The sequence below is a fragment of the Panthera leo genome, chromosome B1, assembly GCF_018350215.1.
Source record: "Panthera leo isolate Ple1 chromosome B1, P.leo_Ple1_pat1.1, whole genome shotgun sequence".
In the NCBI taxonomy this organism is placed as follows: domain Eukaryota; kingdom Metazoa; phylum Chordata; class Mammalia; order Carnivora; family Felidae; genus Panthera; species Panthera leo.
Genome location: NC_056682.1, coordinates 69,097,101 through 69,112,867, shown reverse-complemented (window position 1 = coordinate 69,112,867; position 15,767 = coordinate 69,097,101). Strand labels below are relative to the sequence as shown.

Genomic DNA, 15,767 nt, shown 5'->3' with positions numbered 1-15,767 from the left:
ACTGCTAAATGTTGTTCCCTTGTTAGTAAGACTAACTCAGCCAATACTGCTGTACCTTCTACTTTTATCTATAATTTATTTTTTTTTAAATATTAACAACTAGTTGTTTTTCTTTTTTTTTAACATTTATTTATTTTTGAGACATACAGAGACAGAGCATGAACGGGGGAGGGTCAGAGAGAGGGAGACACAGAATCCGAAACAGGCTCCAGGCTCTGAGCTGTCAGCACAGAGCCCGACACGGGGCTCGAACTCACGGGCTGTGAGATCATGACCTGAGCCGAAGTCGGCCGCTTAACCGACTGAGCCACCCAGGCGCCCCTTTTATCTATAATTTATACTAACAGCAATGGCACACACCAAGATCTTCACAATATTCTCTATGGGTAAACATTCAGAAAACAAACCTTTAAGGTTTCTGTAGCTACTGTTTGCAGGGGTTCAATTTCTACGTTTGAATTTTAAAAGTCAAAATACACACTTCATAGTATTATTTATTTTTCCTTACAGGAGTTTACGAATTTGTACCTTTGGAACAAGGTGATGGATTTCGGTTACAGATAAATGCTCAGAATTGTGTGCATTGTAAAACATGTGATATTAAAGATCCAAGTCAGAATATTAACTGGGTGGTACCTGAAGGCGGTGGAGGACCTGCTTACAATGGAATGTAAACTGCAACTGATTTCATTTGCAGGCACTTGTGAGAGTTTCTTTAAAATGTATGGCAAGCTAAACATTTAGAAGTCAACAGGTTGTCAAACTATCTTACCACATATTACTCATCAGAATGTTCATAAAATTATCAACGAAATAAAAACTTTATACCTATACCTAAAATTGTCCCATAAAAAATTATGAATACGCCTCTTACATAAAACCTTATCAATGAGGTAGCATCTGCTTACCTCTTTAATTCTTCAGAGATTCAGTACCAATAGCAAATACACTATTGGCCTTTAATGTATATTGCACTTGTCAAATTCAAGACTTCAAGTATAAACGTATTATTATTCTAGACCAGAGGTGAGCATCCAGCCCACCACTTTTCTTATGAATAGTTTTACTGGAACACAGCCATGCCCAGTGGTTTACATACTGTCTGTGGCTACAACTGTAGAACTGAGTAGTTGTGACAGATGATAATGGTCCACAAAGCCTAAAATATTTACTCTCTAGCCCTCTGGATAAAGTCTGCCAACCCCTGAACATGTATATCTGTATTATATGTAAGTATAAAAATGCCAGCAAAAACCAACCACAAAGAAATACATCAAAGAATCAAGGGAAACAGTATACAAACTTAAGCTTTAATCTGTTTATCCAACAGATGTGTCTTTAGGAGATTAGAAACAGGCTGGACACCATTATTCTTTGTAACTAATGCAGAATAGTCATCAAAAAGAACCAACTTCACTGTATTTTGTAACACCGTTTTATTAAGAGTGAACCCTTTTCAGTATTCCTAAACTGTAAACAATGAGAAACCGAAGTATCAAAGGAAACACATCAGGGATCATCTATAACCGACAGAAACCTTTAAATTTTCTTATTGCCTTTATACAATCAATGCATATGTAAGTAAAACTGAATTCCTTGTTAGGCAAACATTTTTGCATATGCTGCCTTCTCTTTATCTTTCTGTGCCTTTATCTTTTGTTTGACTTTCAGCAATTCTGCCTGGATAGCTGTAAAATAAATATGTAAATAGGAGTTATTTCTCAAAACATCCAAAAAATGAGGATGCCCAACAAACTGATGTTTTAGTATGACAGTTAACGCCCCCGCCGTTGATAAAACTCTTCTTGTCCATAAAGTAACTGAGCTCTATTAACAGAATATTTTACTGAGGAAACATCACACAAACACAAAAACCATGAAACATAATTTTAGAAGATTGTCAATCTGAAAGAAGTGCCTTTCCTATTTTACTTTAGTAGTAAGAAACTGCAGATCTATTTTAATACCTAGGCCTACCATCACTATTTGTAGCAGGCATTATTTGAAAAACAAATTTTTGTGCTCTAACTTTCCATAGCTTTCCTAAAACATATCCAGTAACTAGAATACTTATATTATGGCCTCATTCAGCTTAAGGAATGGTCCCAAACATTAAATACTTTATCTTTTAGTGCTGTGCTTTCAACTAGAATTACAGCAATAGGAACCAGATCTCAAATGATATGATAGAAAAATAGTATTCAGATGTGTGAAAATCAGTATTCTGAAGAGAGACCAGAATGTAAGCTCCTTGAGAGCAGGGATCTTGACGTTCACTGCAGTATGGCCAATGACTAGCCCAATAACAGACATTCTGTAATATATGTTGAACAAATAGGTCTCTAAGTGGCAAAAAATACAATGGTTTATGAAGGTGAATTCTTACAGGACAAAATGAACTTTCACTATAAAAAGTACAAACTTACCTTTATCTTCTGGTGCTATCTCCTGAGCTTTCTTAAGATCAGCCTTTAATTGAAAAAAAAAAACATTTAAAGAAATTAGATGTATGATTTATGAAGGTGGTTGTCTAAAAAAATTAAAATTTAGAACAAAATTTTACCAAAGCTTGATCGTATTCTTTTAATCCTTGCCATCCTTGAGCTCTACGGTACAATGCTTTCGTATTTGATGGGTCTATTTCAAGAGCCTACAAAAAAATTGTAAAATTAATATTTTTATCTAAATATTAAGAATTAAATATATGTGCTAGATTTCAATTTACTGCCAGTCAGCTACAAATCAACACTTTACTACTCTGTGATAATGGAGTTGGATGGACCCTGTAAATACCCTCTGCTAGCTGGCACATTACATTTTGTCAGTAGAGGGCACTAAAGGGACACGGATGAGAAAAGCTGTTTCTCTTGCAGGTTCCAGTGCATTTCTCTTGGGCTCCTGCACTGAACTTGGTCAACAGCACTACTTGGTCAATAGAAGCTCCCTGCAGGCAACTTCCCTAAGCACTACAGGGAATCACAAGTATGGTACCCACTGAACTTCTCTGCCACCAGTAAGTCACAGCTATCCCCTCTCCAATGAAGTACAGATCTCAGCCTAAGGGCCCTCAAGAGGTGACTTTTCCTTGAGGCTCCATCCCAGCTCCATGTATTTATATATGGCAGATAGATATATATCTGCTATTCCCGTATTCTTCAGAATTCTCTTTACTAGCCAATCCCTCATTATTCCAATCTCCTCTTACATGTACTTTTATATTAAACTTTCTCTTTTCAAATTACTATATAGTTTCTATCTCCTGATTGGACCCTAAATTATCAGAGAAAAACATGAATAAAAATTTGTTACACTCTTTACTTACAATCTATGAGTTTTGTTTTTTTTTTTTTAACGTTTGTTTATTTTTGAGACAGAGAGAGACAGCATGAGCGGGTGAGGGTCAGAGAGAGAGGGAGACACAGAATCGGAAGCAGGCTCTAGGCTCTGAGCTGTCAGCACAGAGCCCGATGCGGGGCTCGAACTCACAGACCGTGAGATCATGACCTGAGCCGAAGTCAGACGCTTAACCGACCAAGCCATCCAGGCGCCCCTATGAGTTTTTTTAAGAGCAGTAGTTAACACTTAATAGGTCTCTGCTCTGAAACAAACATTTTAGAAATAACCTATTTTGTTTATTCACATCTTCTAAAGGTCAATACTAAGATTTTACTGCAAAAGGCATATTATCTGCCTCACAAAGGTCCAAAAATCCAGAGTTGGGGCACCTGGCTGGCTCAGTCAGTGGACCATGCCACTCTTAATGTCCGGGTCAGGAGTTCAAGCTCTGAATTGGGTGTGGAGACTACTTTAAAAAAAAAAAAAAAGAGGGGCGCCTGGGTGGCTCAGTTGGTTGAGAGACCGACTTCGGCTCAGGTCATGATCTCGTGGTTTGTGAGTTCAAGCCCCGCATTGGGCTCTGTGCTGACAGCTCATAGTCTGGAGCCTGCTTCTGGTTCTGTGTCTCCGTCTCTCTCTGACCCTCCCTCACTCATGCTCTCTCTCTGTCACAGAAATAAATATTAAAAAAAAAAAAGAAAGAAAGAAAAGAAACCCAGAGTGAAGACCAAACTTTTTCCTTGGATAAATTTTTTCCTGTTGTATGCTCCCTTCTAAATACATTAGCCCTTATTCTACCTATCCTACCAAATTAATATCTCATTAAAAAAAAAAATTTTTTTTTCAAGTAATCTCTACACCCAGCATGGGACTCAAACTTACAACCTCAAGATCAAGAGTCACATGCTCTACCAACTGAGCTAACCAGGCACCCCAGATCTCATTTGATTTCTACTTACTCTGGGCATAGCTGATTTAATTACATTGCTTAATGTGCAAAATACATAAAAATTACTGGAGATGGGTCTTTCTAAAATACACAGTTTGGAAAATTTTTCAACTATGCAATAGGAAGAATGTCATAATTGCTCGATTAAGGAGGTAATGCTGCCACCTATCTAGCTTTATCAGTCAGTATCCCTGGATGTCCCCATGAAGACAGGTGACCTTTGAGTGTCTCAGTAGTATCCATTCTCCCTATGTAAATCCTGATGACCCTAAATTGAAACTGACTCCCTCTTCAGCCAAATAAAAAGTTCCTTGAGAGTATGAGTCTTTTAACTGAAACACCTAATCTCGGGGTGCCCAGATGGTTCGGCTGGTTAAATGTCTGACTTGGTTTTGGCTCAGGTCATGATCTCATGATCTGTGAGTTGGAGCCCAGTTCAGGCTCTGTGCTGACAGCGCAGAGTCTGCTTGACATTCTCTCTCTCTACCTCTCTCTCTCTCTCATATCTAAAAAAAAAAAAAAAACAAAAAAACAAAAAAAACACCCTATCTCTGTTAGGTGCTTAAAATATGCCCAATACTGTGCTAAATGTTCTTACATGTTATATAATCTTTGTAACAATTCCATAAGGCAAGTATTATTTTTCATTTAATATATAAAGATGTTGGGGCATCTGGGTGGCTCAGTCTGTCAAATGTCTGACTCCTGACTTCAGCTCAGGTCACGAGCTCACAGTTTGTGGGTTTGAGTCCTGCATCAGGGCTCTGTGCTGACAATACGGAGCCTGCTTGAGAGCCTCTCCCTCTCTCTCCTCCCCTTCCCTTCTCATGCCGTCTCTCTCTCTCTCTCTCTCTCTCTCTCTAAAAATAAATAAACTTTAAAATAAGCAAATAAATAAATAAATAATAAAGATGTTAAAACTCTCTAAAATTAGGACTTACCCAACACAAAGTTAGTAACGGAAGTCTAACAAAAACACCCAAGTCTGACTGGCTCCACAACCCATAATCTTAATCATTCCTGGCTTTGTCTTCCAATACCTAGCACACAATAGGTGCTCAATATGTTAAAATGAATAAATGAGCTGATACTGTGCTCTGAAGGGAAAAGGAAAATATCTTCATTGGTATTAAGTTATATAATGTTATAAGCTAAATGAATGGATTAACAGGAAGAACTGAAGGTCCAAAGTATTTAGAGATAAAAGAACTTTTTCATCAAGTTTCATTAGGTCCTATGTAATAAAATATATTAATGTATATAAAATTGTTTTTGTTCAAGTTGATAAATCATAAACCAACTCCTTCAAAAAGTCTGATGTCAAAGAGACTTACCTCCAAACAACTGTCAATTGCTCCCTGCCAATTTGACATCTTCAGTTTACAAGCACCAATATTCAGCACGCAGCTTAAAGCTATAGGTTGCAGCTTCAATCTGTCTGCTTTCTCAATAACAGCCTTTGAACCTTCCACGTATCTGGAGAATACATTAATAAAGTTGGCATGTAACGCCACATACGACTTAACCTGCTCCTTCAACTATGTCAAAAAGTATTGTCACTTCTGATATAAAAAGCTCATCAAATGCTAATATTAATATTCTTAATGATCACAATTTTATTTTCCTTTAGAAGATTTATTTTTATTTGTTCCAACTTTTTCCCCAAAAGTGTTCAAAGAAACCAATTTAACAACAATCCCCAAATCTAAAGATAATCATGCACTACTAACATGTCCCAATTTTTAAAACTCACGATCTTCATTATTTACGTTCCAATGTAATTATGTTTGGGCCAAGGTTCTCACTGTGGGAGAGGGTATAGAATGAGTTGACTTTGAACTGTATTTTAATACAGCTGACTTTGTTGACTTTGAACTGTTGACTTTGAACTGTATTTTAATACAATTCTTAGCTCTGCCCACGGAAGAAGGCCCAGAAATGATGAACACACCTGGCTCTCAGAATCTGGTTTCTGAAATCAATTCCCCAATAAAAAGAGCCAGGGCTCCTTGGAGAAACTGCTAATACCAAATCAAGAAACAAGATGAACATAGAACACCTTGTGAAAGCAAGCAAGTGCTCACAGACTAATAGGAACATGTCAAACAGATACAGGAAAGGGGGCTTCCACTGGACAAATTGGAACCCTTTGAACATCAAAAAGAAGGAGAGTACAGTAACAAGCTGAACTGGAAAAAAAAAACAAAAACCAAAAACACAGATCTACAGTGGTACTAAAAAGGGAGGCGGGGCAGAGGGAAGAGGCTCTTTCAAACATTAGAATGCCAGCTATGAAAGATAAATTAGAAAATCAGTTCTGTCACCATCAATGTAATAACTGATTCGGGCAAAGATCTTCAATGATGCTAACACCCACTGGATGAAAGAAAGATTAGGAGCTGGATATTTACACAATCTCACAGGATCACTTCACAAAGTACTTATTATTTACAAAAGGAAAAGGTACTTTTATGACACAAGCATCTGGCTAATGCCACTTTAACCAAATGCCAAAACTCAAAATAGGCCAAATTGACATGTGCTTTCAGGATGTGGTATCATAGGAAATATTCAACACCACCGATTTAAGTGGTCTTGCCAAAATATTTAACCTCAAAATAATCTTGAGGGAGCAAACAAATACAGATGGTATTCCGTAAAACAACTGACTTAAGACTGCACAAAATACAAATGACTTAGAAAACCTAATGTAAAATAGGAACTACCAAAGATTAAAGGAGACTAGAGACACAAAACCAAGTGAAATAATTAGGGAAATCTGCACATGGATTACATATTAGACAATATTATTGGATCAATGTTATTCTGGGGGTCTTTTTCAGTGGTCCAGAAGGTTATGTGGAAGCATGTTTTTGATTCTTAGGAAATATCTGCTAAGCCTTTGAAGGGGTAAATGTCATGGTATCTGTAACTTCCTTTCAAAATGATTCTACAAAAACAAATGTAGCAAAAGTTAAAAATTAGTGAAAACAGGTAAAGGTACATGAGTATTCACATACTACTCCCAATTTTCCTGTATTTTGAAATTTTCAAAATAAGAAGTTAGAGGAAACAAAAGAAATGCAACTATTTCAACACACCTGGTTATTATTCTACAAAGTAATTTTGCCCAAAAGACAATAAACAACTCTGAATTTGTTTATAATTCAAGTTACAAGTTATTAAAATTAACTTACTAAAAATGTTTTATTACCTTAAAACTTTTGTATATTTTTTAATGGCCATCTCCCAATTCTGGGATTTGAAAAAAGTATTTCCAATATTTTTTAAGTCTTCTGTTATTAGTAAAATTTTATCTACCTGTATAAAAAAAAATACAAATATGTTGCATTTTAGTAATTAATGTAGCTAAATGCTAGGTTCTATCATTAAGACAGACTGATACAAAGCTCAAAATTTTAGTACTATTTTTAATAAAGTTTGACTAATCTGAAAGTACTCACATCTTTTAAATCTATATCTGCATCCTCAGGGAAATCTGGATGACTGTCACCAGAGCCATCTTTTGGGAATATGCCCCAATCATCCCCTTCCTTCAATTCTCCGCATTCTGCAATAACGCACAACTGTAAAAATAATCCTAAATTGTAGAGATGCACTACCATATTAATGAGATTAAAAACAAGAGATCTAGGTTTAAAAGCTATACAGGTATAAGTTATGTGCAACACTGTCCATGTCACTTCTAAAATGACAGATTGACAGAAGTCTCATCTATCTGCTCTGATTACAATAATGCCCTTTATATACATTCCACTATACCATACAATGTCACTATTTTATGAAAGTGTTTTACTGCTATTTAGTGGCTCAGTATACAGAGAATAGTTGAAAATGTTATCATTTTCTATATAATTTTCTTTCGGTGAGGCATGTCCTTTCAAGTTTACTACTATTTCCGTCATACAATGAGAAACAGTCTATCTCCTCTAAGTATTTCAGTTTCCAGTTCCCACACACAACCCTGCCAACTAGGTTAGGTAGTATTCTGGCCACCGTGATTCAAGGACATGTAAAATACGAGGTTCTTTACAGAGTTATATAATCTAGTCTAAACCCTCAAGTAATTTATACAGGATGAGGAAACATGCCAAGAAAACTTAAATAACAAGATCAAGGCCAAACCACCAGTTAAATGGCAGAGTCTAGACAGGATTCTTGGTTTCCTGTCCTCTTCCTGCTATGTACTACTGTACATACTGATTCAAAGTTTTGCAGGTATAGAAAGAGTTAAGAAACCTACAAAAAATCACCAAAATTGAAGTTGAAATAATAAAAATCTCCTTATAAGCTATCCTAATCTCATCTTTCCCACTGTAGAAAAGTTTTAAAAAAAAGTGGCAGTCCAAGCTTCAATACCAAAAGTCATCCTAACATTCTCCCAACTAATAATCACCTGATCCTTTTACTTATGTTTAAGGCAGTAATTAAGATAACAAGTATATCTCACTAAAACTTTTTACTTACTTTGGCAGGTTTTTCACCTTTCACTTCTACATTTTCCAGTATCCTTGCCACACCCATTCCTTTAATTACTTGACCAAATACCACATGTTTCCCATCCAAATGAGGAGTTGGAACTGTTGTGATAAAGAACTGAGAACCATTTGTATTGCAGCCTGCGTTTGCCATGCTCAATAAACCGTCCTGGTCATGCTGTAGAAATAAAAATCATTAAAAGAAAACCAAGGTTAGTGGTTCTAGTCTGAATTATTCTTTCACTGACCATTCACATAAAACTAGGGCAGGCTTTAATGTTACTCAGAGCAAACAATGTAATTTTATTTTGTATAAATTGCAACCTTTAATCCACAAACATGGGGCACTTAATCACTTTTTAGACCTTAAGAAAAGTTTATGAAACCAAATAACATAACGAAAACAATGGGGGGGGGGCAGGTTTCTAAACAGGCCATTTTGAGAACATATTTGTATCTCAACTTAAGATGAAGATGCTGCATTATGGAAATCTAATGATTGTACTCTGCCCTCTTTTCATAAGGAATGCTCTCTCTTCTGAGAACAGGGAACAGTCTTCCCATTTTTATGAGCCTACACTTTGATTCCTCCTTTACACATCAATAAACTGGGAACAGTGATGGGACATTCAATTTAGACAGGACATTCGTTAGGTACTTTCCTAATCTCAGAAGAATCCAAACAGGGGCACCAGGGTGGCTCAGGTGGTTAAGCATCCAACTCTTGATTTTGGCTCACATGATGATCTTACAGTTTGTGGGATCTAGCCCCAGGTCAGCTCTGTGCTGGCAGCGTGGAGTCTGCTTGAGATTCTCTCCCCTCTCTCTGCCCTGACCCCATGCACGCGCACGAGTGCACACGCACACACACACACACACACATACACACACACACACACACACGCAAGCTCTCAAAATAAATACATAAATAAAACTTAAAAAAAAAATACAAACATTATGGCTTTCACTCCAGGTGAATCTTCAGAGAACCATTCCAGAGAATGACCTAAACAAACTGCTGCATACATCTCAAAATCAAATTTCTACTTGGCATCAACCTATTCAAAGATTCTATGAAACCCAATGTCTTCATCTTTCCACTTTATCCTTAGGCTTTCTAAATTTTTGTCTGGTCATGCAAAGGCTGAGGAAAGCCTTTGTCTTTCCTCACTCATATCCTTCAAACTGGCATCTATGTTTTAGTTCCTGTCTAACCAAGTCTTGGCCACCCTGCAAGGCCCAGTTTAAGTACCCATTCCTCTTCAATGTCTCCCCTAATAATTTAGAATATATAAATCATACCTGTCTCCTAGAATATATAAAGTCTCAATCAATTTAGCATTAATTTGCATATTATTTATTCTCCAGTTGTCCCATGTGTTTTAATCTTGTCTTCCTGGGAAGATCTTAAATTATCATCAAAGCCATTCATTTTTATAAACCCTCTGGTGCCAGTGACAGTACTAAATACATACAATTGCAGCCAATGAATACTGTTTAAAAGACTGATGACAATTTCTTTTCAAATTATCCTAATTACCTTGCTCATATTCCTCATTTCCAAAGATATTACTTTACTTTTGTACTTACGTGTCCCTTCTTACAACTTGAATGATGCAATATACCCCAATTACATCTTGGGAAAATGAAGATAAGGCACAGGCACCACTAATGTCCTTTAGGAGCTTGGACATTAACCATATCCGTTACTTTGCAAATCCCCTGACATCCTGGATATTAGCGATGGTTTTGTTGCTCTTCAAATTCAAGCATAAAGATGCACAAGTTACCATCCTTCTGATAATGAGAACATTTTTCCTGGAAACAATTCTGCCATATGGTGGCCACTCTTAAGAACTCATTGGCTTTACTGAAGTATGTAAACCTAGATCTCACAGGCATAACCATTGTATTTTTGCCAAATAAAATTAGTGGATCAAATTTTTCTATATTAAAAATAATAAATATATATTAAATATATATTTACAAATATGATACCTTTTACAAGAAAAGGAGAATCTAAGCACACGTTGAAACATTTATTGGTTCTTAGTCCAACAAGTATCCCAGACATCTAATAACCTTTACTATTAGCAATAAACATTCCCTTTTGTCCACTTTACCTTATAATAGAAATTTTCATCTTCAAATTTTTCACCATAAATACTTTCTCCACCTGTCCCATTTTGATTTGAGAAGTCTCCACCCTGAATCATAAATTTCTTAATAACTACAAAAAAGGAAAACAGCTATTAGAAACTAAAATACGGATGACTATAGTAATGTTAACTAATGAACATGTAATAAGAAAAATGAACTTCCTAAAACATGACTCTAGTCTTAGCACTCTCCTGTCTTTCCCCACCCACCCCCCAAAACTCCAAACTCTTAAAAGACTTTTCATAGTCTGAGTCCAAACTACTTTTACTGCCTGCTCACTAATACTCAAAGAATTAGTTCAAATGGCACCTCCTTGTGAAACTGTCACTGAGACCCCCAAGTTGGATCTCATCAATTTTCCTCCCACAGCATCTTGATTCTACCTTTACAACACATATTGTAATGATCTGTCTCTTCTAGGAAACAATTTCTTAAGTACAGCAACTGCTTTTCACCATGCACATGGCTAGGCACGTTACTCATTAAAGTCTACTAAATAAGATCAATTATTCTGAGATTTGTTATACGATAATGGAAGTACTTTAGCAAGTATTAGCACTTGGTGTCAAAGGTTCCCAAGACCACCTCCATGTTCAGACATTTTCTAGGATTCATGCGCCTCAGCATTTGGTTGCATTACAATAATGTAATAAAGATACACAACTAGATGATAAAAGAAAAAGATAATAAACAGAGTCTGGAGGAATCCATGTGCTTCCTTACACTCTCTCGCTTCTATGAGAGGTCATATAGCACATTCTTCCCCAGCAAAAAAAAAAAAATGCAGCAACATGTGCACAATGTTGTTGCCCATTACAGACTCATCCAGGGTTTTCATCAGGGCTGATCATGCAGTTACTCTCTACCTAGCCATGTACCAAAATTTCAGACTCTCAAAAGGAAATCAGATGTTCAGCATAAATCAAAGTGTGTGTACAAACAATCTAGGCACAGTAAACCATCATTATGATTCAGGGAATCGTTCAAGTGCCAAGTTCCTAAACTCCAGCTAATGGCCATCCTGCAAGCAAACCTTTCTAAGGAAAGCAGTCTCAGGCCTCCTACATCAACTCTCTTCTGAATACTACATTCTATTAGTATATTTTAGTATTTTATTAAACATAAATGTAAAACATTTAAATATTTTATAATCAACATTAATTTTTTCTTAATCAAGTTTCTTTTAAAAATACTACTCATGATTATGCTTTATTTATTCATTAAGCAAATATTTATTGAGTGCCTATTTAATAACTATACTGTATGCTGAAGACAAAACGATGAAAAGATTTAGTTCCTGAATTCATGGAACCTAGAGCCTACTAGGGAACCATCAAATAATCACTAAACAAAGGGTGACAGGCATTGTGAAGTGTCATCTTTTAATTAAAATAATACCAAGACACTGAATCTTTCAATCAGCTACAGCCTTCCCAGGCAATCCTGTCCAGTACTAGGTATAACTTTTTTGTCATCAGTCAAGCTAAAGTCTGCTTCTTGGGGCGTGTGGATGGCTCCATCGGTCAAACATCCAACTCTTGATCTAGCTTAGGTCGTGATCTCAGTTTGTGAGTGTAGCTGTAGGCGCAGAGCCTGTTTGGGATTCTGGGACTCTCCGTCTCTCTCTCTATGCCCCTCCCCCGCTTGTGCAGCACACATGCACTCTCTATCTCTCAAAATAAATAAGTGAACTTTAAGAAATAAAAAATAAAAATAAAGTCTGTTTCTTTATCATAGCACACCCTTTTTTCTCAATCTAATCCCACTGGTGTGAAGAGCCAGATGTCTGGTGAAGCTAAGGCATTCCATTTCTAAGTAAACCTTAGCACCCTCTCAGAATTCCACTTTTCACAGCCCAACCTTTATGAAATTGAGCTACTGCCTCAGATGTCAAAGCATCCTCCTGAAACCAGCAGTAATTTTTAACTTTCACTCTTTATCACTTGGTATTTTCTTCCCTAATGCCTACAGAATTATTTACGAGAATCAGATTCAAGGGGCACCTGGGTAGTCCAGTTGGTTAAGCGTCCAACTCTTGGTTTCGGCTCAGGTCAGGAACCATCCCACTGTTTGGGAGTTCGAGTCCCACATCAGGCTTTGTGCTGATATAGCCTGCTTGAGATTTTCTGTCTCCCTCTCTCTGCTCTTTCCCCGCGTGCACACGCGCGCGCACACACACACACACACACACACACTCACTCACTCTCACACACACACACACACACACTCTCTCTCTCTCTCAAAAATAAGCGTTAAAAAAAAAGAATCAGATTCAAATTTTTACACATACTTCGATGGAAAGGACATCCTTTGAAATGGAGAGGTTTCCCAGTGGTGGGTCCAATGCCTTTTTCTCCTGTACACAATGCACGAAAATTTTCTGCAGTTTTCGGTACAATATCTGCAAACAATTCTAAGACAATTCGACCAACTAAAATAAAAAATGAAATCACGTCAGTATGCAAACAACCAAATATGCAAATGATAAAAGGGGAGCTGGTAAAATTCTAGTGACTGAAATACCAAGTTCTCTTTTTTGGTCATTTTTCTAACATTCAAATTTAGTCTAATGTTAAGTGTCATGTATCTTCATGAATCTGAAGCAATTACTTTTCTACATCTTAACAAAGGATCATAAATACAGTAGCCAGAAGATTAACACCATATAAGGGACACTATGAAGTGCAAATGGTTTTAAATTCTGAGTAATTTCTTCCAACTTGTACTCAGAAATTATAACCACCAAGTAACCAATAGGAGAAAATTAAATATCCTTTGAGTGGTCAGGTTGGCTGAATTTTAAGTATAGCTGTAGCCTCTGTGTTCTATGGAATCTGCCTAATGCAGCCGCTCAAGCAAAAATGTGAAGTTGTTCCCATTTTAGACAACTCCCAAGGCAAGTAAAATAAACCTCGCGCTAATTTCAAAACAAAATGTACATGTGCGTCCATAATCATCCACGGGGTCCCTAAATCCTGATGTCTCCGTTGGTATTTGCGTTAACACAGCCTAGCCCCACAAACCTAACCCGTTCTACAACAAGAGCAATTCAGTTACAAATCGATACGCTAATTCACAAGTCCCTAGGAGCTTCCGAGCCGCTGACGTAGCCTAGGCAACCACATTGCTACACTGAGCTCCTTTTTCCCAATGCCAAAACAGAAAATATTCACCAATCTGACGGTACCTCTGAGGTAAAAATAGGTAATAAGAAAAACCAACAAACAAAAGTTGCTCTATTTATAAACCACATGGCAGCTGCTGATATATATCTCGCGTGGCAAAAGACATGGCGTGACCGGAACTCAACAAACGCCTATCACAGTTTTCTGAATGTCCCACTACATACATAAAACAACCTTATTTCATGCCTGCTTGATGCAAGGTGGCGAGGAACCAAATCAGGAGAGACAAACTAAAGGCCGCCACAATCCCCAAACCAGAAATTTCCAGAAACTTCCGCGCGACCGATGGTATTGGTACAAGGGCGCGGGCTCCACCCAGCCTTGGAAATCAGTATTTGTTCCAACAGTCCAGTCTGGGGAGCCATCCCCTTCGCATCACAGTGCAGCCCCTGGCCCGAACCGCACGCCACCCTCGGAGTCGCCCAAATCCTGGTAAGTCCAGCTTCCTCGGGGCCACTCCCCAAGTATCAGACTCTGCTCACCTCGCTCCCCTCCGATGTCCACGTCAAAGAAGACTCGGGGGTTACTGGGGTTGGAGGGCTTAGTCTGGGGGGACGGGTGAGACATACTGAATTGCAGATGCGCTTGGGAGCGAACTCAGACAATCTCGTGGACGCCCAGCACCTTCGACCCCAAAGCTACTTTCTCCGCGACGATCTGTCGGCGGCGCTGACGAGCTACTTCCGGCGTGAGGTCGGGAAGCCGCGCCCTGACTTCCGGCGCCTCCTCCCGGCGTCGTTTCCGCGCGCTGGAGCTCGTGCGCGTTCTCTGTAGTTCTCTGTCCTGTGCTATCTCGCTTTTCGCGTACTGATTTTGCAGCCCCGATCGTTGTTATTGTTTTCGCACGTGTTTCATCGCTTTTCCTACCACGGTAGTGTAAAAAAGCTTTGGAGACCGTCCTCTCCATCCCAGCCTCAGGTCTGCCGCTAACGGATGAGTGACTGTTCTCCGAAACTCATTTTGCTTGTCTGAAAAATGGGACAAAATGCTCACCTTGGGGGGTCGTTTTGAGGATTGAAACGTAAATTGCTTAGCACAATGCCTAACACAGCCTGGTGGTAGCTAATCAATAGTGGCCATGTTATTACTGCCTTATTGTTAGAAGTTACTCTTAAATATTAACATTTTTACTGATGACTGTGAAGCTGAACGTCCAGAAAAGAGCAGTTTCGTTCCCTGATAAAACTGTGTTATAGTCCAGTTTCCCCTTATGGGAATTTGTGTAAAGATTTTACCTAGTCATAGGAACATAGACTCACCTCTGATCAAGCCTAATTTTGGAGAGAACTGGTATGTTCTTTAGCACTTCCATCTATCCTCTCCCATTAGAATTACTCTGCTAGGACAAGAATTTAGTTTTGTTCATTGCTTTATCCAGAGCACTTCTAACAGTGTCCAGCAGGTAGTAGGTGCTCAATAAATTGTTTTGAATGAATGAATGAGTTATACAGAATGCTAACAAATTTTATTTCCATGTGTCTTTGTGTATGCTTTGAGAAGATTATCAGTGCTTCCTGCTGACCCTTTCAAATTCCAGCACATTAAAACTAATGTAAAATCTTAATTCCTTACCAGTTGACATCCTTGAATTCCATGGTGTTGATTCTTTGTGGTTCCCTGAGGATCAAGTAAGCTCAG

The 15,767-nt window shown here is 37.9% G+C and overlaps 2 protein-coding genes across 3 annotated transcripts in view; one reads left to right on the top strand and one right to left on the bottom strand.

Annotated features, from left to right (window-relative positions):
• Nucleotides 1–2,560, top strand: part of ETFDH (electron transfer flavoprotein dehydrogenase) — a 34,499-nt gene extending 31,939 nt beyond the window's left edge. For both annotated transcript variants that reach the window (XM_042935180.1, XM_042935179.1), the window contains one exon: nucleotides 511–2,560. In XM_042935180.1, the coding sequence (XP_042791114.1) occupies nucleotides 511–674 (164 nt within the window). In that variant the 3' untranslated portion in view covers nucleotides 675–2,560. The remainder of the gene's footprint in view (nucleotides 1–510) is intronic.
• Nucleotides 1,418–14,828, bottom strand: PPID (peptidylprolyl isomerase D). The gene is made up of 10 exons (XM_042935181.1): nucleotides 14,612–14,828; nucleotides 13,235–13,375; nucleotides 10,908–11,014; nucleotides 8,774–8,962; nucleotides 7,750–7,872; nucleotides 7,500–7,606; nucleotides 5,620–5,761; nucleotides 2,564–2,650; nucleotides 2,427–2,469; nucleotides 1,418–1,688 (listed from the first exon to the last, which is right to left on the bottom strand). Exons 1-10 carry the CDS (start codon nucleotides 14,694–14,696, stop codon nucleotides 1,600–1,602), a joined length of 1,113 nt encoding a protein of 370 aa, XP_042791115.1. The 5' UTR covers nucleotides 14,697–14,828; the 3' UTR covers nucleotides 1,418–1,599.
• Between the last annotated feature and the right edge of the window lie 939 nt (nucleotides 14,829–15,767).